Source organism: Watersipora subatra, chromosome 10 (genome assembly GCF_963576615.1).
Source record: "Watersipora subatra chromosome 10, tzWatSuba1.1, whole genome shotgun sequence".
Lineage (NCBI taxonomy): Eukaryota > Metazoa > Bryozoa > Gymnolaemata > Cheilostomatida > Watersiporidae > Watersipora > Watersipora subatra.
The window spans coordinates 15,154,454-15,182,281 of record NC_088717.1 but is presented as its reverse complement, the minus strand read 5'-3'; the positions used below and the strand labels follow the sequence as shown (position 1 = coordinate 15,182,281).

General features: G+C 36.3%; 1 protein-coding gene across 1 annotated transcript in view; it reads left to right on the top strand.

Moving 5' to 3' along the window:
• The window catches only part of LOC137406414 (rho guanine nucleotide exchange factor 4-like), a 52,061-nt gene that overhangs the window by 8,887 nt on the left and 15,346 nt on the right, over positions 1-27,828 (top strand). Inside the window, exons 2-9 of the mRNA XM_068092988.1 lie at positions 7,492-7,531; positions 11,039-11,143; positions 13,072-13,507; positions 15,630-15,837; positions 17,581-17,652; positions 19,842-20,010; positions 22,708-22,859; positions 24,780-24,899. Of these exons, the coding sequence (XP_067949089.1) occupies positions 13,089-13,507; positions 15,630-15,837; positions 17,581-17,652; positions 19,842-20,010; positions 22,708-22,859; positions 24,780-24,899 (1,140 nt within the window). The 5' untranslated portion in view covers positions 7,492-7,531; positions 11,039-11,143; positions 13,072-13,088. The remainder of the gene's footprint in view (positions 1-7,491; positions 7,532-11,038; positions 11,144-13,071; positions 13,508-15,629; positions 15,838-17,580; positions 17,653-19,841; positions 20,011-22,707; positions 22,860-24,779; positions 24,900-27,828) is intronic.

Below are 27,828 nucleotides of genomic sequence, written 5' to 3'. Positions count from 1 at the left end.
TCATGATTGCATCTTAGTCTATAGGAAAAACAGGTCGAGTTGGAATCAACATGCCTGGCTGGTTAAAAAATACTATTCATGTTGGTTATGCAATTTATGTACGAGGGTCCATCAATCCTTATTAAGTATCTATTTCCTAGAATGAGCTCGCGCCTGTTTCTACACTCCTGCTATTTATAGATGTAGTTTATCCTCAGGTATATATATATATATATATATATATCAAACTCCGTTACAGGCCTCTGGTCAAGATGCAGTTGGCCATGTTTATATCGCTATTGGACTCTCTGAGGTAGTTCACTGGCTCCTGCGTAGTCTGCCATTGATATCTCTTGGCCATCAGTGGATGTCACTCTACCTCTGTTACTATCCCATGGCCTCTATCGGTATCCCATGGCCTTTATCGGTATCCCTTGGCCTCTATCAGTATCTAATGGCCTCTATCGATATCCCATGGCCTCTATCGGTATCTCATGGCCTCTATAGGTATCATATGGCCTCTATCTGTATCCCATGGCCTCTATAATAGGTATCCAATGGCCTCTATAGGTATCCTATGGCCTCTATCAGTATCCTATGGCCTCAATCTGTATCCCATGGCCTTAATAGGTATGCAATGGCCTCTATCTGTATTCCATGGCCTCTATCGATATCCCATGGCCTCTATCGATATCCCATGGCCTCTATCGATATCCCATGGCCTCTATCGATATCCCATGGCCTCTATAGGTATCCAATGGCCTCTATAGGTATCCCATGGCCTCTATCGATATCCCATGGCCTCTATCGATATCCCATGGCCTCTATAGGTATCCAATGGCCTCTATAGGTATTCTATGGCCTCTATAGGTATTCTATGGCCTCTATCGGTATCCTATGGCCTCTATCGATATCCTATGGCCTCTATCGATATCCCATGGCATTTATTGGCATTCCTCGACCTCCATTGGTATTTATTGAACTCCATTGGTATCCCTTGGATGTCTTTTGGTGACAATCGATATCCCTTGACCTATATTGGCATTACCTGATCTCCATCAGTATTCCTTGACTTCTATTGGTATCCCATGAATATCCCTCAGCCTTCATTGATATCTCTTGACCTCCTTGGTATTACTCGACCTGCTTGGTATCCTTTTACCTCCATTGACCTCCAATTAGATATCCCCAGAGCCGTATAGTTTCACAGAGTCCCGCGACTAACAGAAGCGTCTACGGGAGCTCGCTCGATTCCAAACAAACAGGCCGCGCCTACTATTTTTATATAAGTTATAATGGAGAGGTCGCAACATTAATCAACAAAAACTACTTCCATTAGCAGTCACTTTAAAATTGATTGTTGTATCATGAACCATTTGAAAGAAAACAAAATTTCCTACAAAAAGCTGCTAATAACATTTTTGTAAAAACGTAAAGTAAATGCAAAAAAGCGCGGTATTGAGAGCGAGGTATGAATATTCCATTAGAGATCGGTATGTCGATCCGGTTTGTTTGGAATCCGACGCTTTTGCTTCCGGTTTTGGTCGCGAGACTTTTTAAAGCTATATGACTCTGCCAGTACAGAGCTGTATAACTTCACAGAGTTTCGTTGCTAACGGATGCGCATATCGGAGCTCGCACGGCTCCAAACAAACAAGCCGCGCCCACTATTGTTTTATATAAGTTATAATGGAGAGGCCGCAACACTAACCAACAAAAATTACTCCCATTGGCAGTCGCTCTGAAATTGATTGTTGTATTATACACCATTTGAAAAAAGACAAAATTCTCTACAAGAAACTACCAGTGATTTTTTGTAATAAAATAAAGTAAATGCAAAAGAGTGAGATGTTGAGAGCGAGGTAAGAATATTCCATTAGAGATCAGTATGTCGATCGGGTTTGTTTGGAATCAAACGTTTTTGTTTCCGGCTCCTGGTCACGGGACTCTGTGAAACTATACGACACTGGATATCCCATAGTAATTGCCTTAGGAATATAAAAGCAACCACTTTTTAAAAAGTTTTTGTGGTATATGGCTATATTAGGCGTGTACAGTCAGCAGTGAATATGCCCTATCAGTAGCGGGTGAACCAGGCATCACTTAACGCGCATTCATAGTGAAAAGAATCATAAATTTTGTTTTTAACATAAACTAGAATAATGAAAGAAGTATGACAGTTACCATATAAAGCTGTAGTATTCTCATCTTATACATTTATACAGTCATGTTCAAAAGTACGGAGCCGCCTATAGCAACTTAATACTTTTAAGCTTTAATTTGCTGTAACTCTCTTTAGAAAAGCAGTACAACAACTGAACTTGCATCATTTTACTCCTCCAAGCGTCCTTAATCTGTTTTAACTATTAATGAGCTAAAAATAAAATAATTAGTTGGTTGGCTACTTTACGCTTCTTTATGTAAGATTTTCCTTTTTTAAACCGACTAGTAGTTTATGAATAGTATATAGGAGAATGAATATTCAATTGTTAAGATAAGATTAGTGAGCTAGTGGGCTAGCTAGGTAGAGAGGTGTCACTTATCTCTATAGTATCTCGGTCTGTTGAGTTTGTAAATAAATCTCTCTGATTGTCAAATAGAGGAATATATATGAAAAGATTGCTAGCTGTAGTCAATAGTCATTATCGTATTACTGAAGTAGGTGTTACAGCTGGCTGGAGGCTTCGTCTCAAGGTAAGGCCATTCTTTACACGAATGAATAAGGCAAAGTCAATATCAGTGGAATTTGTTTAATGAATGCTTTATTTAATTGTAACCATAATTATTGTTTTTGAAAGGGCATATTCTAAAGAGCACTGGTTGATACATTTATTAACCGATTGACTGATTAGATTTGTGGAGTTGATGTAATCGAGAAGGGCTGATTAACAAAACTCACTTTCCTCATCTGAACTCTCGTTTTGTAAATATGGTAGATATTTATATACTCTTATGTACACTCAGTCGTATAAGGTATTGTCGTATTAACGTATTCTCGTTTAGTCGTGCGTCAGCGCGAGTTCACTGCTTCACAGCTTGCTTCACAATCAATGCAATCTAATGGAACCTAAGAGTGGATTTTAGCTGAATGTCATAGGTATCTTTACTATCTGGAGTTGGTATTGCTGTAGTTAACTCCTAAAAAGAAAGCGTTGTCTGGTTTCACAGACTCCGTTTTCTAAAATAGCTAATGGGATAATTTCGTACATATTTTCCAATCTAGATTTGATATATTTGTTTTTGGCTGTTGTAAAAAATGCATTTATAGGTTCACCTAATATATTGTCTAGAAAGCTACTGTATAGCCTATTATTAGTGTTAGTAATCATCTACAAAATAATGTTTTTCGTTATTTGCCAAAAGAAAAATGAGAAGACCCAAATTAGGAGTTATTGATTCAGTTGAACAAAAATGCTTTAAAAGTTAGTGATCTAATTGTATTGTCGAGGAGTCGGGATACTGAATTGTAAATTGTAGTGACAGAAGGTTCATAAACTGAAACATCATGGTGGTTGTAGTCTGGGCATAGTTTATGTAGGATTTTGAAACCTGTAGCAGAACTGCAGAAGCGAGCAAGTTTGGTATAAGGTAGTGTTTTCAAGGATTTTGTGATGTGATCATTGGAGGTGTGATGAGCTGATTTTAGTAGAAAATGGAAAATATTTTTTCTATCTAGGTCGGATATTTGTTGCTGGGTGTTATAGGAATGTGTATAGGCGTTGCAGTGTTTTATATCTAGGTAAAGGCATAGCGACACACACGCGAAATGCGCAGCTGATGCAGATTGTAGATATGTGCCATAGCGCCACGCCATGGCTCTACTAAACTATGTGAAGCGTCGAAAAGTAGAATGGCCAATGAAAATCAGCCTCTGTCATGTCAAGGCCATGGATGTTCTCGTAGGATTTTTTACTATCGTTGTGGAAGTATCGTCAGCATATTTATTATGTAATACGGATCGTCCGCAATTCGTAATATCAATGATTTATAGTATCAACAATGTTTCAAGAAAAGACCACTAGACGTTAATGGTGGAAACGATCAAGTACAAACATACTCTAAGTTCACGACATAAATTCAATTATGAGGAAATTTAGTTTCAACAGAATTTATTACGTAAAGAGCTTCAAACTACACCAGTGGCCTTCCTGTATCTGTTACAAGTTAGAATATTTTTGTCTATATATTAATTGTTATTTGTGTGAGGACCTGGCATCATCGTTCAAAATTAAATCATAAATGAAACCAGCTTACAGTAGAAGCGAATAAAATGAATTCGAGATTATGCTTACTGCTATTGCAGCTAATCATGAACGTGTCATGAATCATGAATTGTATGATCTATACAACAGTAGAGCGTACTTCTGACACACACCTACCAAAACAGGTCATGTACTCGCAACAGGAAGATGGCAAGCATACTCATGGAGGCCAGAGAAAACGGCCCAAATATAACCTTCACTCCGTACCTCGAAGCAGTGTTTTATCAGAACCAAAACTTAGGAGAGGCTAGCAAAAAACAGAAAAGTATTTCGACCTTTGGTGCACAAAGATGTGAAAATAATTGAAGATAACAGACGATCTAAACGGAAGCAGAAGAGGGCTGCCCGAAACAACACAAAAGACAGTTACCGATTCCCTTCATGGCAAGATTTGTTCATCTCGCAATGGACTCGCCAGCCATCTGAGAGTACACCAACAAGCAGACATTATATTATACTCGTAAATCGAGTGATTGCAGACGACCATACAACGCTTAAATAAACTATTTCGAACGACACATTTCGATGGTATGTGTAGATAAGCCTTATCCAGCTGTCTGCCTGGTTAAATGTTTTGCCGTCAGACTCCCTGGATTATGATTCTCATTTATATCAAACAGGCGTTGAGATAATATGAAGCTTGCAAACTTATCCATTATGATTTTCGACATTATGCCTGCTCATCTATATACATATCTTTATCTGTTAGTTTGTATGTTATCATACTGCCTACAGCGGCTCCACTGTTTAATGTTATTTGAACCACCTTGTTTATCTTACGAGATAATACATGGGATAAGGGAAGATGGTTCATAGTTCTTTCAGGATTATTGGCGTTGTCGGACATTTCGTTTTAGTAAAGCCGAAAACTTTCGAAGATAGTTGTCTGTTGTTTTTCGGATTTCGATTTTTATATGTAGTAAGAATTAAGCTTCAACATGGCGGATGCTAAAGAATCTTTGTTGGTAAGGGCTGCAATGCTGTCTATGTGTGAGTGTGCACAGGAAGGGAGGGGGTCATTTTCTTGTCACCACTAAGTCATGCGCAAAAGTTTAGTTTTCGCTTTTGCGCAAACAAGAAACACTAGACAAATCTGAGGTATTGACTTTTTGCTTGTTTTATACCGGTGACTGCTCAGCTTGATTGAATTTAGAGAGGTTTGTCTTCTTATAACATGCTGGTTACGCAATGACAGACTAAGGTAACATCGTCACAATTTTAAACGTTGGAGGATTGAATGCTAATTTCCTCCGATAAGTATTTTGCACGTTCGATACAGTCTGTATTTTCCATTTTTTCAAAATTGGGTTGTGCCACTATGTTCTCATATGTTATAACATATTCGCTCTCTCACTGAACTTTTGTCCATGGAGTGTTTATACGTTGTAACAGAAGTATTTTTATCATGTAAAGAATGACGCGTTTGCTGTTGGCTCTAATCACTGCCTTAAACTTTACAACTTGGATTACAAAACACATTCAAACGAATGCTTTAGGATGTTGCTCGTGTTCTGGTGGCAGTTTGAATTGACAAGCTATCTGCTGGATAGGTCAGCTGGTCTGTTCATCCCTGAGTCATGCGAGGCAGCGATTCAGTTGGTTTGTAGATCATCAGACTGGGTAGTAATAAAGTTTGTAGCGATGTATTCTTGTTGTTCGGCGGTGAGTCAGAGTATATAACCATTTCCTGTCCAGCGACTCTGGTGACATGTGATTGATGAGGTCATAGGATTGTTTGTGCCGTTTTTCTTTCTAACAGAGTGGTTTTTGTTGTTAGTGTAGAAATATAAACTCATTGAATTGGCTTTCCTCGTATCATCGTAGTTCATCAACTATTTTAAGGGTTATGCAATGTTTTGTAACATGCCTCTTCCGCGGTATTTCCTTTCTTTTGATACTCTGCGCATTTATTCATTCATGACAGTAGCTGACAGGTCTTGTCACATTCTGTTATTATTGTTGTTGCAATTCACGTCGTAAAACCCGGTTCACACTATGTCACTGTATGTCGGTATTGTCCTTTCGACGTTAATCATCGACTATGTGCACCGGAAACCGATTTAGATAGAGATTTAGATGATTTAGGTAGAGGTACGTTGAGTTTAGAATTTCGAGTGAAATAGTGCTATGAGAGATGAGAATATGATGAGTAAAAAGATATATGAGTTCTAAGCAAAGTCCGAAATTTAACCAACTGACTAACATTCAAAATGTTGCATTTTCTAAATAGATCCCCAGTCGAGAAATAAAAAGATTTCTTGTTAATAATGCGAACTACTCTTTTTTGATAAATAAATGCTTTTTCAAGATCTATAAATTAATGGAGCATTCCCTCAGGCTTCCATACAATATGAAATTTTTGAGTTGATCAATGAGTTATAAAGTAAATTAGAAAATTTCATGGTAAATGAAAAGACAATCGGTACAATAGGCCACTAAGTGGACATAATTGTTTTAATAAGCTTTCTATATGTAATTTCCAGTTTAAATTGTTGTCAATAAATATTCTGAGAAATTTAACGCTGTCTCTTTTCTTAATTGTATCACCATTTAAAAAAGAGAATTTTCATTTAATCTAAAATTGTTCTGGTGTTTTTTAAAATAATGTAATTTGTTTTCTTAATGTTAATTGAATTGCATTAAGGAACTAAAAATGTAAGGCATAAGTTGTTTGAAATAATTTTATGCTTATCACACTTCATTACCTTGGCAAGCTGTTGGGGTACTGAAAAAAATGTTTCCTCTGAGATGATTTTTGGCATTTTTAGATAAAGTTTGTTTTTCAAAACACTCATGTTGTACATGTAAATGATGAACATGAGAAAGAATGGCTAAAGTGATGGTATCTTTTGAAGGAACCAATCACTATGCAGCCTGAATAGTGCCGAGTGTATTTGTGTTCATTTTTTAGCATCACCCGTAGAGGCACAACTTCTGGTAATTTACCAGAAGTTACAGTTGTTCACTCCATAGTTGCGAACGATTGCATTTACTTTGTCACGTACAAATGAAGTAAGAAATTTTCTGAGCACGAAGCTAGTCAGTAAGTTTGTTCCACTGAATACCAATGACGTGGCACATCCATTAATCACTAAACGCGCTATTGTTAGTGCACCACGGTCTTTAGTGACTTGTTGGCATAATAACAATGTAATAATAATAAATATGACAATAGCGTGTATATTAGCTTTTAAAACTACTCAGATCGTTTAAGGCTAAAATAAAATGCTATAACTATTTTTTGTTTCAGACGTCCACATCGACTATATTCAACAAGTTCCGCAGACGAGGTGAGTCATTTGCATACTTGATAGCCTTAGTTCAACTGGTCGTAGCTTTAAGGCACTGATGGTTGATAAGATACGCTCTTCTGATGCTAGACTGACTACGCAGATTGACGGCGCTGATGATACATTTTTAAATGTAACAACATTAACCAATGACATTAAAATACATGTAAATAGCCTAATCCGCTCCAAGACCTTAGCAAACTCCCTCCTTTGGCCTTTCAAAATGAAAAAAACTAAACTCAACTTCTTAATTTGATGACTGTACAGTAAATGTGGCATCATTGGTTTGTATCGACTACTTTTCTCTTTTTTTCTTATCACTTACACTTCAGGATTACGCCCATTCTATGCTAAGGGGAGCACACATCTTCAATGTCAATTTAAATCAATTTTTTTTCACTTATTTCCTCTATAGTAAGTTCTATGCTGCAAAGAATATAAATGTATATGCGCATTAAAGCAAAAAATATATATCTTTATTACAATGCAGGTGTTTGCCTGTTTGTCCGTTTGTCCAAATTCAGGGTTAGAGGTTAGGATAAAGGTTTTTTTATCCCCGAAGTGCAGTAACGAAGAAAGTAAACGATACTTTTAAGGGAACCTTGCTATTCAAATTGAATTTGAAAACTTGCCTGACTTGGCGTTTTACGTTAGGGAATTTCTTACATAATACGATGTATAAAAACTTTACATAAATTGCTTAGGTTCAGAGGAATTTACGTTATAGGAGCGTCTCTTGAAGCTGATTGTTTTTGTCCGACCTGTTTGAATATTATCATGACAACAACAGATACAAAATCTCACCCTAAAATGTGAAAAATGCCCAATATTTAAGCTTTTTGCTCTACAGTCAAACTTTGACAGGTGAAGTCAATCTATTCATAGCTTCATATGTTAAAACTATTATAAGATTATAAAATTATTTTTATAATTAATAAAATAACAAATAGTTGAAGGAGGTTTAACATTTTCACCTCATAGACAGGCGAACAAAAGGGTAGACTCATCAATGCATAGATTCATTACATTCAGATACACAGATCCTTGATTTTATCTTGGTTGGCAACACATTTTCATTTTACTTTTTTTTACTTTTTTAATGAGATAAAAAGATTTTAATAGCCATCTTTGAATAAAATTGTTTGAAAAAGTAAAGGCTGCTAATGTTCTTACTTTAAATATATGTGTATTATTATTTTTTATTTTTTTACTAGTCAAAATTCTGTATTTATTCAACAAACTATTATCCATTTTGAAATCCTTTTAGAATTCATGCCATAACCTGCTGGTCTATTCAGCAGATCTTAGGTTAAGACTCGCCCTCCTTTCATCTGCCGATTTTAAAGGTTTCAGATCAGATGTACATACATTTGTACATGCATCATGGCTCCTTTATCAAGGAACAATCATGTAATAATACTGCCCTAAGGACCCTATTTGTATTGGAAGAATCTCTTTCGTTTAAACACAAAAACTCTCTGAGGCATAGAGGATGTTAGCATTTCGCACTCAAGCAGTCAAGCCAGGTTTTCATATGAGCTCTCTAAGTGTTGCACTAGGCACGCAATATCGCATGAGAAATGTAGGATTTATGCATGTGATGATTTTATACTTTACCTCCACCCATGAAGTGTCGGTACACACTTGCGTTTTTTGACAACGTCGATGGTTATCATTAGCAACAGAATAAAATATAAAATAATAGTTCACTCGAAAGCTGTGGAAATATGTTGTCTCTTGAGCCAAAGAGCGTAAGTATGTGGTCTATAGGAATGGTTATATATTGACATCTGATGATATCTACCTGAGTGTCCTGTCAGGATATAGAATTGACTTAAAAACTGGGCTTTATTTATCTACCTCAAAAGGTTTTCTACATTTGTTCTAATCTGCATCTACAATAAAACCATCAATTTAATTGATTTTTTTATTACTTCATTGGCTATAATTTCAATTCAAACTAAAATCCTTACTAAATTATACCATACAGTGATCACAAAAAGTGCAACAGTTAGTCAATTAAATCAAATAAATGGTTAGACATACAATACTACTATACATACTAGTAAAATACCTTTCTCTGCTAAGAGAACTGGTATTAGCTGGAGCATTGTTCAAATCCGATTTAACTCGGTACGAAAGTTATGCGGAAAAACATGCATTTCAGTCTTGAAGACAAACTAAATGTGATAGACACTGCATCTAGCTGGCTTCGTGGCTATAATAGGATTGCTGTAGACTCCTTAACTCCGGTGTGTGCGTCTCTCTAAAGAACAATTCCCCGAGTTTTTGTTAGTTTAGTTTTTAAGTATAATATAGGGGAATATGTAAGTTAGTTTTATGCAAAGCTTGATGGAAATGATGAGTTTTTAATTGTTGAAATCATTTAGGGGTGAATATGCAATGCAGCCACCCAATGAGAGTCATAGTTTTGGGTTATAAATTTTCTTCCACATAATATTTATCGCAAGAGGAAGGGGAAGTCTGTCATGTGGTCTAGAAACTAATTACCGTAAAACCTCTATTTGAACGTCATGGCGCTCTATTTTTCAACCCTTTCCCTAGAGTGGTGTTTTATCAGAGGTGACGTTCAAATAAAGGGTGCCGTTGTATTTTTCGAATAACTCGTCAGAATTTTACGAAGATTAATTTAATCCTTTTACAGGCAAAGCGATGTAAAACATTAACCTTTTACAGTTATTGATTATTTCGATGGTGATGCAAACGGTATGTTTACAGTTTGCTTTTGTCAAAGGTAAAAAGTTTAAACTATTGTTTATATTAAAAAGCTAGAGTCCAGAATTGATGCAAATAATATGACTACTGTTATTTCTCTGTGGCGTTGGGTTTTCCAAGTTTATCTCCATTCATAATCAGATTTCATCGCCTAGAATTAGTCATGTTCTCCACGCAAGTGGCTTATGGTTTCCACAAGTTTTATTGTAACTTTTAGGACTGCATAATGTCTCTTATAATTTATAATAACCAGCAGTAGCTTTGAACAAGGCTATTGGCTTATAGTACCCTGTGATGAGATTTCACACCCTTCAAGTCCGAACATTGACTGACAGAAGTATCATACCATGTCCCCTGATAGACAGTGCTAAGCATGACACACAAGAGCCAGTGACCTTTCATATTTGTAGACTAGCATCTGATGGGATCTGCTCCCAGCTATGCTTTCAGCTGATTCTTGCGAGATAAGAATCGATGCTTAGGCGACGGATTGTACCTTTCTATTTTCCTCTCAGCGTGCTTTATTACAAGTACTGCGTTTGATTTGCAAACATAGTGTTTTGTAGTTTTTCTATATGCGCCTGCCGCTTCTGTTAACTGTTTACTTTGTTGAGCCGAGTAGGCGTGCGATATAACATTGTGGCCTTCATTGTTGTATTGATCAGTTTCTGATCCAGGGCTTGTCTACCCCGATGGATTAGCTTGATCACACACACATTGTGTCATCTCATTCGATTAGGCAATAAATCGCTAGTTATTATTCATTTTCAGCCGGAAAAACAAAGATATTTTCCTCATTTCGAGGACTGAATGGCAGGAGAGTGTCAGATCCGACCGAAGGATCGCCGAGGGAGTTAGCAGCAGCGGAGAGACGTCGTAAGTACTAGTTATGTATCTCTCTGTTCCGTTACTTACTTCTAGGCTTCTACTTGAAAAGTGAACTTGGTAACGGTATTTGGGCAATGTTGTCACAAGAGATTACTTTGGCATCTGCTGTGTACTTTGACCAATAGCTAGTAGGTGGTAAACATGCTTCATTGAGGACTGCTAGCTAACAACTGCCAACTAGCATGTGCCAACTTAAGTTATAAAATAAAATAGCAAGTAACATTAGTCTGGTCAAGTATTATAAAAACATTTGAGGAAGTAATACAATGGCGTTTGGGTGATGTTTACACAATTTGATAAATCAGAAGAAGATAGATGTAGACATTGTCGAAGTTATGGAATATGCGGACATATTTTTTCTACTTGGGTAATTATTCCAGTTTGATGCCTGTCTTACACTTGAGACAAAACGATGCTGGGATCATACCACCATGGAATTTTCATTTCTAGTAGAATATATTTTAAAACATAAGTTTTTAATATTGTTCAAAATATGTCGCTGCCTTCATCGATCAGCTTCCAAAATAGACAGCAAGCATTAGTCATCGAGTCCTTTCAGATTCTCTACATCTAGGAAAAATGTGTATTGGATACATCTATGGTTCTCAAATTCTAATCTCGTAACCTTCACTTGATTGACGCTAGTTTTTTGCAATGTTTAAGATACATGTTGGTATACGATGAGTAAGTGGCACAGGCCTCTTAGCCTGGAGTAGGTACACACTTCTTGATGCATCATCATATACTGTGGCGTGAGATGTTTGTAAATAGCTCATGATTTCAGGCTACATCAATCAGCTGCTTACCTGATCACTAACGAGTTTGGTTGATACCAAAATGTTTTTAGTTTGATTTGTCCGCAGACCATATTCTAATTAATAGAGAAACTAATGTATTAATCGCATATCGTTGAATTCAGTCAAGAATAAGTGTATACTCGTCGTGTACTCTATTGAATGATAGATTATTTTTATGCCTGCTCCGAAGGGGTACAGGGAGGGATACAAGGAGGGATACGCGTATGGAGTCTAAGATCACCTTAAGAAAGCCAGCTCTAGCGTGTGTACTAATTGTAAAGAAGTAAAACCATCATGTAGAAGGGCTGGGTTATGGAGATAACTTAACAGATGTTATCTGATGACTTGGCTCGGTTAACAACGCCAACAACACAGGCATGATTGTGAGAATGTGTGAACATAGGAAATAAGGGGATGGATAGAAGGTAAGGGAGAGAAGGAAAGGGGAAAGGGGGAGAGTGAGAATATAATATTGCATGAGCTATGACAGCTCTTATGGCTTAAAGAATGTCACCAAATAAGATTCATGTATCATCTATCCAATGTTGTTGTCGACCGGAGTTGTCGACTAACCATTTACTTTCACAGTTACAGAGATCGAAATGTCGGATGACAAGATTTTGCTGTTTCACTCGGTATTTATTATTGCACCGAAGACTGTCAGACATATTATTCTTGTTTTGTCATAACACAGAGAGACCATCCTAGCCATTTTACCGCCAACTTGCAGTGATTAGTACCTGCACACAGTTTTCGTTCTGTTTTCAGCGAATATCAGATGCAGTCATCGGGAATCATAGCGTATAAATCATTATTGATTGCCTGGTCTTCTTTATTTTTAGCTCACAATTGATCCCCCCCCCTGTAATGCAATTACGGACTTAATTATCCTAGCTGTACCTAATGCCAAGCCATATGATCCCTCATGTATCTATTGATTTATCTTCCTTACATATTTAGTATTTAAAGATTTCTCTTTGTAATGCTAAAGGCCAGTCAGTTGCTAATACATGTATGTTTTTATCTACTCAGTGAGTATTTTGGTGGCTATGTTCACCATATATTTATATTTAGAAATTCTTGTGATTTCTGAGTTTATTAAATGCATTTTTGCCACAGAATCCGACAGAAAAGCGATGAAAAGTGTCAAAAACACTATTGATCATGATGACAATCCAACTCTCCAAGCCAAGAGAAGACAATCTGATAAAGGACCCAGCAGGTTGGATCCTGATGACTGGTGTATCAGTGACATTTCACCTAATAAGACTCTAACGCCCTCTAGTGAACAGCTAATTTCTGAACCAGGAATCATCTCTCCTCCGTCCCAGTTCAGAGTGCTTGTTACACCTTCTGATTCATTGACACTAGATTCCAGTCACAACAGGAAAATATCTTCTGATCTCAAAAAGGAAATTGAGTTATCCCTCTTGCATTGGCCGAGTAATGTAGAAACTACGACGGCTTCGTATTGCTCTTTGAAAAGGCCCCCAAAATCATCTAACACCCTTCCACAGCTGGCAGACAGCGGTCGAGGATTGTCTCTTCCTGGCAGGTGGGTCATTCTTGCTGCGTTTGCTGATAGCGAAACAATGAATAGTTGAGAAAGTCCTTGACATGTTTACACATGCGAGTACATCTAGTAGTGGAATGAATGACTGGCCGGCGAGATAAACAGTTATCTTTGGTACGTGCTCTACTCAGGGTCAAGTAATAATGGGGGATTCACTCAACTGGCTATGTGTAAAAACCTTTTTGAATGTTCTACATGTTTGAATGTTTTATGTGAACTGTATGAATGGAATTTTATGAGTGAATTGTCATCTAGGTTATAAGGCCAACTATAAGATTAACTTTATATGGCAATTTCATCGACTGCGCAACATTTCTAATCGCTATTGAAAAATCAAAATTTTGGCAGGCCTAAAAGCTTTGAAATACTTACTCCGTTTAGTTATAACAGAAAGCATGCCAAGGAGTACCCACCTTTGGTGACCTTCAGGTTACACACACACATTGACGAAATGCATAGTCAAATTTTTCAACGTTGATATTTGCTATAGCTGCATACACACTGACACTATACTAAATGAGGTGTCGAATTTACAAATAAATTGACCGATGAGTGTGGGCCTAGTTTGTGTGAAGGTCATGTCGTTCTTACAGGATTCTCTATTACTTACTGTTGTTAAAGAATAGGGAACCGTGAATGAATCACCCAATGAGAAAGAATAGGGAACCGTGAATGACCCACCCTATGGGAAAGAATAGGGAACCCTGAATAACTCACCATAGGAGAAAGAAAAAGTTCTGCATTTCCTTGCTCCCTAAGGAAATGTGACAGCGGCATTTTAGCAACTTTACACTGTAGTCACATCGTCATGCTTAAATTCATGTTAAAACCGATCACATTGCTGATTATCGCCCTTGGTCTTTTATTTGTCGGGCGAAATGTGGAAATGCTGATTTTATGATTGCCTCGCAAGCAATACTTCATGCAAAGCATGTGCAGCGCTGAATTGACATTTGGTTCCCTGCATATTTTAGGGCAGCTAAAATGGAAGATTTTGCTATTCAATATTTTGGAGTTGAAAAACAGAATGAAAGTTCAACTAATATACCACTGCTAGTACTGTTCAGTTATTGTAGTAGTAATATACTACTGCTAGTACTGTTCAGCTATTGTAGTGGTAATATACTATTGCTAGTATTGTTCAGCTATTGTAGTAGTAATATACTACTGCTAGTATTAATAAACAGTGGTACAAATTAGATTTGATTTCTTTACAGTGCATTTTGAAAATATTAGGCAGTGTATATTGAAAACATTAGGCGGTGTATTGAAAACATTAGGCAGTGTGTATTGAAAACATTAGGTTATTAGGTGGAATGACAAGGTATCCATGATTTACTTTAGTGGTAAGATTTGACTTTTTCATGATGTTAGATTATCTTGAACAAAGTTATTCATAAGCTACAGACAACAAAAACAAGATAGTAATAATGCATTGTCTAAAGCCTTTTTTTAGTTTGTCAGCTAGATTGCTGGCTACATAATGACCCGCATTACTGCTCTTTTGTTGAACAACGATAAATGGTTTAACAAGGAAGCAACTCTTGATCAAGATGAAGTTGTCTTTCCTGTAACCATGTTTATAAAGTGTATGGACCATGCCGCCGTTGCACTTTTTAGGGATGTTTTCAGGTTTTCTATTTATTATTACAATTGAAAGAATTGGTTTCCAGTCATTGATAGAAATACTACAAATAAAAAAGTTCACTTATTGTGACTGAAGATGGCTGAGGCTTATTTTCCTTTTAACTTTTACTATGATACGAGCTGTGTCCGTCTGTTTGTCTTTCCAAAGCTATGGTTGGAGGTTCAGAAAAGATTATATCATATGGGATTTGAACTAGTGACCTTTAGGTTTGCTGCCCGGCATCGCTTACATCTGTGACACTCAACCGCCGTGCAGCATTTCGGAAAATATTGTGAGGATTTTTAATACGCATGACGATCTCTCACAGCGAACCTGACTGCCAGGGTACTAGTGTCCATGCAAAACTTTAATGTGGCTTTTGCTCTGTAAGACTCCTACATATGTAACTGTTTGGAAAATTGGCACGTTATTCTCAAAAACTGTAAATCTTAAATTAGATATGCCGATCTGTTGTAGGAACACAGGCCGTCCGTTAAGTTGGTCATACGATGCAACAGATGCCAAGAGTCTGACAGCTCCCATGGCAGCTAGTGGATCGAATCACTCGATAGGATGTGAGAGCAAATGTACAGACAGCTTATCATACTGCACTCCTGCCAGCAGCTGCACAACTGTAGGGGAACTGGATGTGTTCACAGGCGATGACAGCAGTAATACTGCCGCAGTGAGTCAAGTTAAAAGTTAGCCTAATCTCCTAAAGCTAGCCTGAGGTCCTAATCAAGTTAAAAGTTAGCCACCTAGAGTGATTGTTACTGAGAGGCCTCCTAACGCTAGTGGCTGCACAGTTGAGCGTATATGCCCATATTTTATAAAATATAACAATTCTAAAAACAAATAATTATTATTTTATTTTATAATAATTTTGAATGGTTAATAATATATATGACCGTTATAAAAGTTTAGTATTTTGAAAGAGAGCTCGGGCAGCCCTTTGACTATTATCGTTACATTCAAAAGTTCATTTTCTATGTTTCCTTTCTATTTATATTATTCTTCAAGAATATTGTGATACGGCTTATCGTTTTTATTAACTTTATAATGTGCATAAAATGTGCTCATCATTAACAACATTAACCAATGAGAAGTGGCAGTGTAAATGTCCTGCAAACTTGCTCGACTATAGAATAATGCCAACACGTCGATACTGAATATCATGGCCCATAATTAGTGCGCAGATTGCTTCTGTTTCCTGAGGGGTGGAGGTTGGCTACATAGTTCGACCTTGAACCGACCTTGCGCTTTCACTCACCACCCACTTCACTATGTCCATAGGCTTCGAATAACTTTTTGTATTTAATATAGGCTGGCAGCTCTCTGCAACTCCATATCCGCATGTTTATAAAAATGGAGTTGTCTGCCTCTCTGCATGATATATCTATTGCGTTTATGCGCTTAGTCTTTGTTGTCACCAGAAGGGGCACCGAGTTTACTTTAGTAAGTGATATCTCAATGGAGAATAAAGCTTGTGGTCTTTAAATATGTAACTTAATTCTAGCAATTAAATATGTCACTTAATTGCTAGAGTCGATTGCTGCAATCGACTCTGTAGCAATAAATATATTCCCATATAAAAATTTCCAGGGTAAAAATGGCTTTTCTTTTAAAAGATACCAAGACTTTGCTTATTGACATATCTATATGTACATATAAGATACATATATGTATTTTATATCTTATATATATATAAATCTTAATGTTTGTCCATCCGTCTGTACATCCGTCTGTCTAGCTCTAAAGTTTTAAAAATGAGAAATCTGCTGTGAACTGGTTTTGAACTCACAACCTTTAGTTCTGCTGACAGCCAATACACCAATACCAATACCGTGTGTTTATCCAAAACAGGGTGCTTATCCAATACACTACATTGTCTACCTTGCTATACCATGAAATACATGTCAATCTTTGATGGCTTCATGCTGAACACTTCGGCTAGTTTTATGTGTTATACTAGAAGAAAGATCTGTGAAGGCTTACCTGAAGGAAAATCTGTAAAGGCTTACCAGAAGAAAAATGCTTCATATAGCCAACACATTTATTTCAATCAGTAGAGATCTATAATAGGCACTGCAGCCGGTATGATATGAATTACACAGAAATAAATGCAATAAAAATAAACAGCACAGTTCACAGAAATAAACAATCACTTTGATTTAAAAGTTAGAATAATAAATTTTGATGTTGAATATGCTGATTAAAAGTTAATTTTCTTCACTACCAAAATTGCAACGCCGGGCATCCAGCTAGTTATGTTGTATGATCTAATATATTATAGTATATTACATTATATATTATTGTGTATCATATTTTATTATCTTATATCTGTTCCGACACAACTTGTTCTTGTACGGTAGGAGACATGTGTGTATGGTTGGTGAATATTTATGGTGGATATTTATGCCGCTTGTAGGAGTTTGGTGATGCAGTGACGGCACTTCGATCTTTCAACTCAAAACACAGCTTTACTCGGGACAATAGGCGGGTAAGCCTTAACTTGAATAGCATGAGTGTTGAAGCAGGAATGGCTGTGGTCAATCTATAGATAGTGATTATGAAACAGACCTCTTTGTGAGAAAATTCTCTGAATTTCTCTCACAAAATGATTTTAGTCATTTGGTGTGCTTGCTCACGAGTAACAGCGCATATCAATGACAAATGCCAATCTGGTCCATGCAAATAGCTGGTAAATTTTATATGTTATCGTTACGTTGTTTTTCATATTTAAAGTTTTCGTTGAGCCTTGTTTATGACGATGTGGAGGTATTGTTTTTAAATCTAATTATCTCAAGTGAGCATTGCCAATGTTTTAAGCCAAAATTTTACTGAAGTATTTAAAAAGTCAGCATATTAACTTGAAGCGTTTAAGAGTACGCATATTTAATTTTATAATGAGCCGGTTTCACGTACTTTTTGATCTGTTGCTTTGCACAAAGACAACTACGCAAATGTTTATTGCTTGAAATGCTATCCTTACAGGCGTCTAATATCCCTACAACCGTCTATAATATCCTTGCAGCTGTCTAATATCCCTGCAGCCGTGTAATATCCCTGCAGCCGTATAATATCCCTACAGCCGTCTAATATCCCTACAACCGTCTAATATCCTTGCAGCCGTCTAATATCCTTGCAGCCGTATAATATCCCTACAGCCGTATAATATCCCTACAGCCGTCTAATATCCCTGCAGCTGTCTAATATCCCTACAACCGTATAATATCCCTACAGCCGTATAATATCCTTGCAGCCGTCTAATATCCCTGCAGCCGTCTAATATCCCTACAACCGTCTAATATTCCTACAACCGTCTAATATCCCTACAACCGTCTAATATCCCTACAGGCGTCTAATATCCCTGCAACCGTCTAATATCCCTACAACCGTCTAATATCCCTACAGGCGTCTAATATCCCTACAACCGTCTAATATCCCTATAGCCGTCTATCACTGAATCGTTTTAAATTTGAATGGTGTCTGATTTGGTAATTAGCATTACAGGTGATGGTGTAAAATTGTCTGCAGGGAAATAATGAAGGCCAAGAGGTTCTGCTGAGCTGTGGTTAAAGCTCTTTGCATTCCATATTATACAGTGGGGAATTGAATTATAGAGTTGAATTATGTGTGGGAAGTTAGTCTCAACTCATTTCCTGTAGTAGTGTAATAGTTTCTCAGGCAGATTGACAGAAAAGCCTTAGTGTTAGGCTGTTAGCTAAAGCCTTTTGTCATATCATTGATATTGACAATTGATATCTCATTTCTCATATCATTGATTTATTGAGGCACCGTTCAGTTTTATAAATCGTTACAATCTGCATTGATTTTTTTCTGTTGTCTCATTTGCAGCAGTCTTTCGTCTCACATTGAGTGTCCATTGCAATAGTGTTCTAGCCATACGTTTTCTAAAGAAAGGCAATTGTATGAAATTTTAGGTTCATTTGTAGCTAGGTTTTAAAAAGTGATCTTTTCACTCATGTGAAAAGACAGTACATCATAATGTATAAGCAGAGAATGATTGTTTAGAAAAGTCATAGCAATTAATTGAAATTAAAATATGTGTAGGGGATAACTCCAAGTCATCAAGACACGTTCATCAACACGTTTATCAACAATTATTCATCTCGAATCCCATGTTGATGATAGATTTTTTTCATGCAGCCATCACTAACCTTGCATCAGTTCGCCATTACAATTGGCATCATATCCAAAGGGAATAATCCATCATGGAGTCTTTGATCATGTTTTTATCACATATTTTTCGATTGGCAGCTTGACGTCCAATTCCTGTCAGTCCAACTTTCGGCTGTTCAATTTTCGCCCGTCTAATTTTTGTCGGTCCAATTTTTTTCAGTCCAATTTTGGTCATTTCAATTTTTCCGTCCATTTTTTTTCAGTCCAATTTTTTTCAGTCCAATTTCCGTCAGTCCAATTTCCTTTTTACAATTAACCATGATTGAAAGAATTTTTTAATTATTTTTTGGTAAACTCACTATGAAGTGCTGTAAATCTTTGACTTCCTGCCGGCACAAGACTTCCTCCATGCCGTCTCATCAAGCCTTATTTGTAAAAGTGTGTAAAATTTCATATTTTCATATCTGCACATTTTCACATTCGTTATCTACATTAACTAAACACCATTTTCACAAATTCACAAGTAATTGTAACCTTCTGCTTTAGATGTCACAACCTCATCCAATCAAAGTGAGAAATCTTCCCTCCAAGCACTCCGTGTCATCATTGCATAGTATATCTAGCTCGAGGCCTCACACCAGATGTCGGAGTAAGAGTGAGCCAGACCGACTGGTACACGATAACATCCGGCAGAATTTCAGCAAACAGTTGGCGAGTAAGTCTATGGAAATAGTCTTTATTTGCCTCCTGTCTTCGATCAGCGCGAGATGCTGCTACAGCATGGCTGCGTCTCTTTTTACCATCTTGTCATTATTCATTAACGATATTTCAAATTATATTTCATCACGCTTTGTAATGGTGTGTAATTTTAGCATGAGAGTTAATTACGGACCCTGAACATGTTTAGCAGGATTGTTATAATCCATCAAATAATTACTCTAGTTTAAGAAACCCTAAACCCGTTTTTAACAATCAGAACCAGATAAAATGGAATAGCTACTGTAGTCTTTATTATCCTTCGGAGGCTGCTTGACATGGCTGCTTGACTTGGCTGCTCGACATGCTTCTCTGTAATGGGTGTAGAGCCTTTGGTCTGTCAGATAAATAAAGGTGCAACAAAAAGATGGTACAGAAGTAGTCGAACTCCAAGTTATGTTTGTTACGATATATTGATTTACTAGTGTATTATAAAGTGGAAATGCAATCATATTTGTAACTATTTTAAATCATATTGTTAATATTTACTAACTTTGTATGAATGCAGCGAGCTGTTGCCATTGAAAACACTGAAATACTATAAAACTTTGAAAAAACCTATCATGGAACAAGAAACATTTGTTAGTTCTTTGTTTAACCCTTTGGTTGCCATTTTCGCATATCTGCACAAACACTCGAATGGCTCGAGTGTCAATTTCGCATTTCTGCGAATCTGCAATGGCTCAGAATCGATGAAACTTATTGGTGGGTAAATGAGTATAATGTGTTTTCAAAATATTTACAAATTTGATATATTTGCATTAAAAAGATATTTAGATCACCTTTGAAGCAGTTTTAGGCAATTACGAAGAGTATTTAATAAATAGTGCTTAAAGAAATGGATAACGGCAAAATAGCACCCCAATGAGTTGCGATGTTGCAAATACTTCTTTAAGATTTATCAACACTTAAAATTTTGTGACGGCCTTCTTAGCCCAAGTTTCATCACAGTATAAATTTCTATACATTGATGAAGTATTAAAAAGAAACGCTATTTTGCTAGATAATTGCTTTTCTCACTAATAGAAGAAATGATGTTTTGCAAAAGTCAATAATCTGAAACCATCCATTTTTGTAAAAAAAGACTTACATTTCTGTATGGTATTTTATGTCTAATGTTGTTACATTGCAGTTTTTATGTTGAATTTGAAACCTTTCTTTGTTCGAGAACTCATTGTCTTTAACTATAGGAAGTCTCTACTATCGATAACCATATTCTGAATGAGACAAATTTGTTTGTTCGTCAATCTTACGTTTCTTACATTTCTTGTCTGTTTTATGTTTATATTATGTCATATCAATATAAATCTGCATTAATTTATTCTTGCTTGTCCAAACTGTTCCACATCAACTTAACACTTCCAGCAGTAAAATAAAATGGCTAGCATTTATGAAATATGAATTAGAGCCTAGACGATTGTATTTTTATTTAAACAACAATCTGTAGCACTTGTCATCACGAATAATGTGGCAGTCAAAGGGTTAACAAATGAACTTTAGCTGTGAGAAGGGTAGGAAAAGTTTGAAGCTTGATCCGTGAAAAACTGTGAAAAAGAAAAAACAACTCCGGGTTGGCTTTACTTTACGTTTACTTAAAAATATAAATGGTACGTGTAAATGTTTTTTTACACTATATTGCTGTATGACGGTGTTTTCCTTTCGGCGATCATCCTTGATTATGTGAACTGTAAACCGATAGCATCGATGAAGCAACGCGGATACGTCGGAAAGTTAGCAGCTGTCAAACTTTCCCAATATTTTGCCAAGCATCGACCACCACCTTTTTAATGTGAACCATTGCGACGATAGTAATCGCGGCCGCGGACAATGGGATCTATTTATTTTCATTTATGATAGTTGCTGCGAGACTAGTATTTGATTCAAGCACACGAAACAAAGAGGTTTGTTTGCAAAAATTTAAAAAGATAAATGAGAACACTACGTCACGGAGTATTTGCTGATGCACAAGCGGATGGGTTTGTGAGAGTGTGAACATTGTTATCATTGATGATCACCGAAGTATTGTGGCATCAACGCCAAGATATGGCGATATAGTGTGAACCAGCCTTAAATGTTGCTACAGTGCAACTTGATGAAGAATTGTCTTCTACTTCAGTAAAGTGTGTGAGGAGACAACTCCTTCGGTTTTGTTAGTTTGTTATAATTGATTTCGTTACATGTATATCTAATGGAATACTTGAGCCATGATCAAGTTTTGACTTTTGACTGCATAGTGCTGGTTATATTTAGTGATGCTGTTGGGGAGGTCTGTGTATACCTCAGGTAAGCTTGTTCATCAAATTTCTTGGCAGCACCTCATAATTTGCCTTGCTTCGGCTTTTTATATACACAGCTTAAGTAAGCACACCGCTATTCTACTGCTGCCGCTGCCAAGTCTGTGATTTGCTGTTTTATAACATATTGCTGTTACATCTGAACACCGCCATTCTTTATTCTTCTCCTAATTTGATGTGTGTTTTCGCTTTAGAGTTTGTGTGTTTCTGATCTTATTATTTGTTTAAACTATTGTTGTCATTGTTGTATCAACTTCAACAATTTTTCTTCTTTTTCGTTTCACATGATAATACTGGTTTGTCAATGTGCCTTTTGCTCAAACAGCCAGGCACTTTATTATTGGCGTTTTTTTTCCGAACAGGTATTTGCCGGGCAGTTGGAGACATTGCTTCACTAGAGTTGCGTTCTCACAGACACTTAGAACTACCGTCTCTCGCAATCGCTGACCCTCTTTGGCATCACGTGACTAATGAGCCAGAGGAGTTGTCTTTTCGTGTTGGAGATGTGATCATGGTGAGTTCTTTATAGCTAGACTAGCTGGATGCCCGGCGTTGCGCGGGTAATAAAAGTCTTTGCACAAAAAATTTATTTTTATTTAACATAACAAAGGTACAATGCCAACTTTCAAACTTCATATCATGATAAAAGTGTTTTTTGCAGTTTAAATACATAAGGAGATAACATAAAACAACTAAAGGCTTTCAAACTTTGTCAAACAACTGTAACTTTCCAACTTCATATCATGAGTGTGCTATTATGTTTATTCAGCTTTATGTATAGCTTTGACCTTATATATTGAATGCTTAATTTATGAGCAAATAGTCTGTTTCCTGTAATTATATAGTGTAGACACCCAATAGACTGTCTATTCATTAAAACTTTATATTAGTAATAAACATATTATAATGAGGAAATCGTTTTGTGCTGGTCCAATAAATTAAGAAACAAAGTGAAACAAGTATAAAAAGTTTAAATGTAAATGTGAAGTAATTACTAATTAATAGCTAAATTAAGCCTGTTTTGCTATAATTACGTTAAAAGATGATTTGGTAATGATACGATTAATTTGAACTGGGAAAACAAAATAAAAATTTTGAACTGGGAAAACAAAATAAAAATCCTGAATATGTTAAATTAATAATAACAATTCTTGGGTAGAAGTGTGTGTATAAAAAGGTTACTGTTCTAGCAGAAGCTATATATCAAAACTTTGAATACGACGATACTGGTACCTCTTGATACTGGTACAAATGTAAAAATAAGATATCAGATTGTCTTTGTCTGACCGAATGGAGAGAGAATGTAGAGGCTATTCCCACTCGAGATAATACAATTGTGAAAAGTCTTGACCACGATTTAACAATTGAACCTTACGAAAAACCAGAAAAAGAAATTCACGAAAACACAAAAAAGCAGTTAACAGAGTTAATAGGTTTTCAATTAATACAACATTTAGCTAGTGCAACAAAGAACAGGGTGTATGCAGTATATAGGAGGAGCTGTTCATTGTAAGAGCATCGTAAACTCATGGTTAGACAATTGGATTACTAATCTGCGGTTGCATTCTTTGTGAGTTCAAATTCAGTATAATATGAGTTTTTAATTCCGAGATTTTTATAGCCATAGCCGGACATACCAAAGGACACACAAACATACGTACACACAAACGACAAGCTTTGAAATTTATGCGTATAGATTTATGAACAGTTGCCAGTATTGTGATTAGACCTACCTGCTGTGTGTATTTCACAGTCTAACGGAGAGTAAAATGTAATGTACTCTTGGTGGAAGGAGCTAATGGTCAGCTGTACCTCTGGATTCTCTGCGTGTTGGGATGTTCTATGTGACGTTCTTGTTTACCGTTCAGATTTCAGTCGTATATGATTAACACTCGTAGAATAATTACAGTAGTCTGCGATTTCTAGGGTGCAGGATTCCACAAGGTAACTGAGTTAGTAAAGCCTCGTTGGCGGTGATAAGGCGTCGGTTTTTCGACACGTACTTAAAACTGTATTCCAAGTTCTTTGTAAACAGTTGATCGGAGTAGGCTACGATAATGGCTGCTTGCTGTATAACATATGTGCTCAGTGAATGCTAAAAATTATTTTATGGGTTTGTTTTTAATTGATAGGCTAGTCACTCTAACAATCAAATATCATTGAAATTGGCGTGTAGGGGATAACTCCGAATTCATCAATATGCATAGACCTCAATGATTGCCCATTTGTTTCCCATTCTAATTATACATTTTTTAAATGCGCCGACCACAAATCTAGCATCAATTAACTGTTATTATTATTATTGGGATTGTATCCATTACGACCAGTTTATTATCTGAGCATTGACCATATTTAACCTTGACCTTCATTCCATCACATATTTTTTACCAGCAGTTTGACAGTTGTTTGTCTATCACCAAACTGCACATTTCAGGTGCTTGACAAGAGTGATAAAGACTGGTGGTGGGGCCGAAGGTCCGTCACTCCAACCGCCTCCAATGATGACATCGAAGGGCAGCATGAGGCAGGCTGGTTTCCTTCTACATTTGTTCGGGTGAGTTTGTCTTTTGTAATTTTGGTTTATCTGGATATTAGAATAGAAAGTAATATTTTGCACTGCTTTTTCATGAACTTGCTTATCTGGATATTAGAAATATTGTAATTAAATAGCATAGCAGCGCCTGATTTTAATGGGATAAAAGCTATTCATATAAAAATTAAAACTTTATTCTGAGTTATTTACGTGAATGAGTTAATTACCTTCAAGTACAAAGTATAAGTACACGTACACATTTACTATGGAATCAACATTATCCAATCAGTTTGTAATAAAATCTTCACTAAAGTGTGATGATAAAGTGATACTCCTACATTGTGTCATATTATCTGATATTATATTAAGTTATTACAGTATATTTCAAGATATATTATTTATGTATAATTTATGTATGTCATATTCTATCATTTTATGTTATTCAGTCAATTCTCTGCTTTCAAGCACCTCAGTGTACATATTTCTGAAATACATTATATACAATTTAATCCGATGTTTGCTAACCACCTGAAGTAATTTTCGTGGTTTGACCTGGAGAGTCTCTCTCTAAATGCTGCATTATTGTAAGGGAATGTGAAGAGGCTGGTGAATATTAAAATAATGCAATATATCTATAACAAAAAACTATGTAAGTTAGTTAAGACTCGACCTAGTCCAAATTGAAGTAAGTTGTTTGAGTATTTCTACTGCGCATCTAATTCTGTATCAACGCTCTTCGGTTTTTCATTTTCTTGCAGTAAAATAGCTATCAAAGCCTTTTGTTTATCAATTATCATTTTATTAATTTTGCTTTTACGTTATATTCATTTTTTGGGCATTTGCATTTTTACATGTTGTATTAAATGCATTTGTTTTGATGCTATACGCAATACCAGGAGGATTTATCATTAGGTTTGTAAATTATGGAATGAATTGAAATAAATACAATGCATTCTTATAGGAATATTTGTTTCAACATATGAAGCAAATCTTGACATGACTTGGCTTCGTATATGAAGGTTGGACTGTACTAAATTATGCTATATTATATATCGTTTTATAATATGTTATGTTATATTATAATATATTTTATTGTATTATATTGCTTTATTTTATAATATATTCATAGACAGCAGACTTTAGCAAACCTTTAACATATCACTATATGATATTCACACATCCTTCATAGGTTAATTAAGAAAGTATTCTTCTGTAGGGCAGACAACTTTAGTTCAACAAGTACACGTATTTGATAACTAAAGGCTTCTGGAGATTACTGGATATTAAATACTGTATATTCTCAATGTCTTTGGGCTGCCAGCAGAAATGGTTTGAACATAGTGTTAGATTAACATAGAGTTAGAATATAGTTAGGGCCCAAATGGGAGCCTCTCAAAGTACTAGATGCATTAGCATAAGGCATCTTATTGCTACCTCGTCCTGATCTCATCGTTACCCCGTCGCTACCTCGGCATTACATTGACGTTACTTTGGTGTTAACTCATCGTACCTTAGTGTTACCGTGTCATTACTGCGCCGTTAACGTGTTATTAATGTGTCGCTATATGTTGACAATAATCACATTACGATGAAGGTCTACTTTTTCCACAAAATACCGACACGTGAGTCTTTTAGCTCTTGACATGACATTTTAATGGAGAGTAGGTCTACAGGAGACTGTATAGTCTAGTTAATGTCGCTGCATGGAAGTTTGATTGCAGCAAGTAGGTCTACAATATACAGGTGTACAAGTAGGTCTGCAATATACAGGTGTACAAGTAGGTCTACAATATACAGGTGTACAAGTAGGTCTACAATATACAGGTGTACAAGTAGGTCTACAATATACAGGTGTGCAAGTAGGTCTACAATATACAGGTGTACAAGTAGGTCTACAATATACAGGCGTACAAGTAGGTCTACAATATACAGGTGTACAAGTAGGTCTACAATATACAGGTGTACAAGTAGGTCTACAATATGCAAGTGTACAAGTAGGTCTACAATATACAGGTGTACAAGTAGATCTACAATATACAGGCGTACAAGTAGTTCTACAATATACAGGTGTACAAGTACTCAAGTAGGTCTACAATATACAGGTGTACAAGTAGATCTGCAATATACAGGTGTACAAGTAGATCTGCAATATACAGGTGTACAAGTAGATCTGCAATATACAGGTGTACAAGTAGGTCTACAATATACAGGTGTACAAGTAGGTCTACAATATACAGGCGTACAAGTAGGTCTACAATATACAGGTGTACAAGTAGATCTACAATATACAGGTGTACAAGTAGGTCTACAATATACAGGCGTACAAGTAGGTCTACAATATACAGGTGTACAAGTAGGTCTACAATATACAGGTGTACAAGTAGGTCTACAATATACAGGTGTACAAGTAGGTCTACAATATACAGGCGTACAAGTAGGTCTACAATATACAGGTGTACAAGTAGGTCTACAATATACAGGTGTACAAGTAGATCTGCAATATACAGGTGTACAAGTAGATCTAGTTGCATCCTCTGTTCATATAACTTCTTGAAAACATTATCTATCCAAGAAATTGTCGACTAATGCTGACTTCAATGTTTACGGTCATGTCTGTGTAACTCTCTTTGATCACTCCTAGCTTTTCTTTGCTTTCTCACTCTATTAACTTTATTGTCTGGTTTTTGTAATTTTCACTTTACAATGAGCTGCCTTTTACACCTCCAAATAAAAGCTTTCAAATTTTTCTATAGATTTGCCCTTCCCTGCATTTATGAGTTTATAACGCCAACAAGCCTTACTTGAGTATTGATAAGCATTGATTATCAGACAAGCGTTCACGCTGAGCAAGGCAGGTTATGCTCGAGCAGGCAGCTGCGCGCTATCATTCTGTTAGATCCTTTCTTATACGGCATCATGTGGCTGGTTGCCTTGACTGGTGCTGCCATAG